This window comes from Perkinsus marinus (genome assembly GCF_000006405.1).
Source record: "Perkinsus marinus ATCC 50983 genomic scaffold scf_1104296975814, whole genome shotgun sequence".
NCBI classification, from domain to species: Eukaryota; Perkinsozoa; order Perkinsida; family Perkinsidae; genus Perkinsus; species Perkinsus marinus.
This window is the reverse complement of record NW_003200661.1, coordinates 2790-5874: the sequence shown is the minus strand read 5'-3', so window position 1 is coordinate 5874 and position 3085 is coordinate 2790. Positions and strand designations below refer to the sequence as shown.

The window sequence follows — 3085 nt, the reverse complement described above, 5'->3', positions numbered from 1 at the left end:
TGATCTTAATGAGGATTGGTATGACACTCCAAATTAGAGGATAGTATGGACCGGTTAGCATAGAGAATTAAGGGAATAGCAGCAACTATCTTACATATCGAGTAATGTCATTACTCGACCATTACTGTAATGGTCTTGGAGCATCCAAACATCGTACACCAACCACAGAATCCCATTGATGAGCATCATCAGGAACTGTGCTGATCCTGTAACGTGACTCTGAACTCGACAGAAAGGGGGAGAGAACGAGAGGCGAGGATAATGCGCAATCTAGCTTAAGAGGTGCACGCATATACATATGTGTGAATGCGAAGCTGTCTCCATTGTTGCGTACAACACGACTACAACAGGAATAAAATTGCAAAGATTATTCGAGTAGTAGGCAGCATAGTGTGCTTGACCAATATCTCACCACCTACTATTGTTCCCCTCAATACCAAACACGTGTTGAAGTTGGTATTGATTGTGATGATGATTCGGCCTGATCAGTCAAGCCATCTATACCTTTCAGAATCTATTTGGCGAATAAGGATACCAACTTAATACATAAGGAGGTCACATTCGCGCACAGGGACATCAATTTAGCGGTGGGGGTCAAATAGAGAAATCAATTTCGCGGATAATGAAATCGATTTCATAATGAAGGAATGCAATTTCACGGAGACCCTTTGTCGCGAGTCAAGAGCCAGGGCTTCGGGAGCGATCTTCCAGGAAAATCAATCCCGAGTTCAACACAATTTCAACCTCTATTTAACCATTAGAACCTTCAATTTCACCAGGCGAGCGAGTTCGTGACCCAAGATATGCCTTTTGAAACTCCAATTTCGACGGTGCACGGTTTAAGAGCTCCAATTACATCAACACGTTGGTTTAGGAAACTTCAATTTCATCAACACGTTGGTTTAAGAGCTCCAATTACATCAACACGTTGGTTTAGGAACTTAGATTTCGAGTCGAAAAAGGAGTTACTATCATGTCGAGATTTTCGACATGATAGTAACTCCTTTTCTGCACATAGGAACATGAACTTCGGTAGAAGTGTGCGATCGAACCGTAGCAATCCTAATTACTGGATCTGGAATTCAGAGAGACCATTGAAAAACGCTGTCCAAGATCTTCATAATGAGCTACCTCTCACTGGGAAACTCGTCGAATTTCGGATGCAGTTACAGATAATAACACATTTTATTTGGGGCACCCTGTATAAATTTGTTCGCAATTACTCTATAGACGTGCACCTGATTCTGGTCTATGTATCTACATGCGGTGAATTCGGTAGTTTTAGGTAGTGGTATCGGTAATAGTTTTGCATGATTGGCATTATCATGATTCCTCTGGATTATGGTTACCCGTAAGCTGTTGGTCCCTTTAACAGATGCACTACAGGTGCTAATCATTATCTCTTATTATACCTTACATTCATACTACTGCATTTCTAGTGGGTCGATCATCATGAGACACTAGGAAAACATGATAGTCTTGAGAAGTGTGCCGGCCTTGGGGAGGTGGACCTAGACTCGTAGGTATGATAATCACTACATTCCTACTGAGTGATACATACTTCCGGAGTATTATAGTCGGTAGTGGTATATTTAGTGTTGTAGTTGGAACAGTTGCTGTTGGGTATTACTATATACCACCCCGATCATCACTAAAATGACTCTCTAAATTTAGTGCTTCTTGCCTCTTCACATCCATGGTTTCACTGGTCTCATTATAATCAGGATCATGTTTCGCTGAGCTTGTTGTTAGGATACCAGCGGCTGGTCCATACGTAGGCCAGGCTTTGGTATGCCTTTCAAGAGATGTGCTATGAAGGTATACATTATTTTGAGGGTGGGGATCATATCTTAACACTTTAATCTGTGCTCTCGAAGGTAGTGTCATCCATTACTCTGCGAACTATCATACCCATACATCGCTACTCGTCTTATCCATAAGTATTGACTCATATTTACCTCTTCAGGTTATGCCCAACCATCCATAGTCTATGGCACCAGCACCGATGATGGAGGTCTAATACTATCATCCTCATAAATCTCTCACCAACCTCGTTAATCTGCCTCCCCCTTAGTAAGTGGCCCTTATCATCCCGCGTAGGCCTCCTCTACCCTGGGGTACCCTTCGTATCGTTATTGGATGAATTTATATCTGATCGCTTCATTGTGTATAGCAGGAATTATGTTCGTTACCAACACTCTTCTGTTCAGGTCATCGGCTGTGCTGCAGTAGGTGGGAGTACTCAATGCTTACTGTGCTCAGTAGGTAGGAGTACTACTACTACTACTACCTTAATTCCTCTTTCTCCTCGTCCTTGTCTATCTCTATAGGAGAGTCTTCCTCTTCATCACGTATACATTCCCTCGTCGTTTACCTCTATCTTCAACTAGGCATGATTTCTGTCTATGACCATGTTATTGTGTATCATCAATATTGATACCCGTTGGTCCTTGGTCCAGTTTTTTCTATCATACCCCGTTTGTAATGAGTATCGCCGCGGCCGGTGGTACAGGTGTATCGAAGCCTTCTGCTATAGGCCGAGGAAATGGGAGTAATATGACTATCATTATCAGTAGCAGTCTCGGTAATATGGTTGATGTAGGCTATGTATTACTATCCAAAATGCGAAGGCGTCAACCTCTGTCGGTAGTACTTGCTGAGGATCACAACAACACTGATGGAGAGGTATCTCATGGCTTAAAGAAATGTCTGGGACTAGCAGAGGTAATATCAACATGTATAGTCTTAATTATACCCTAGTAGGTAATATCCTTCGGAATAAGTACTACAGTTGGCAGTGGCATTTTTGTTACGGTTGGTATCATAGCGGTGAAGTAATATGACTATAGTTACTATCAACAATCCTCTTTTATCGTATTATCCTAGGTATAGTGGTCCTGCTCTATTTATGTCCTTCCTGGTTGCTATAGCTGGATCTCTTTTATCAGCCTTTTGTTATGCTGAGTTTGCTGCCAAGATACCAGTAGCTGGTCAGGCCTATACGTAATACTACTACTATTACCACTCCCTTGCCTATTCATTACTATCATCGTCTAACAGGTATAGCTACGTTTGTATTGGTGAG

At 42.0% G+C, this 3085-nt stretch overlaps 2 protein-coding genes across 2 annotated transcripts in view; one reads left to right on the top strand and one right to left on the bottom strand.

Moving 5' to 3' along the window:
* The window catches only part of Pmar_PMAR003861 (hypothetical protein), a gene marked incomplete at its 5' end in the record, with an annotated part of 1855 nt that extends 1666 nt beyond the window's left edge, over positions 1–189 (bottom strand). The window contains one exon of the mRNA XM_002765074.1: positions 115–189. Coding sequence (XP_002765120.1) covers positions 115–189 — 75 coding nt within the window. The remainder of the gene's footprint in view (positions 1–114) is intronic.
* Positions 190–2484: 2295 nt separating this feature from the next.
* Pmar_PMAR003860 (cationic amino acid transporter, putative) overlaps positions 2485–3085 on the top strand; it is a gene marked incomplete at both ends in the record, with an annotated part of 737 nt that continues 136 nt past the window's right edge. The window contains 5 exons of the mRNA XM_002765073.1: positions 2485–2551; positions 2603–2724; positions 2764–2834; positions 2887–2990; positions 3061–3085. Of these exons, the coding sequence (XP_002765119.1) occupies positions 2485–2551; positions 2603–2724; positions 2764–2834; positions 2887–2990; positions 3061–3085 (389 nt within the window). The remainder of the gene's footprint in view (positions 2552–2602; positions 2725–2763; positions 2835–2886; positions 2991–3060) is intronic.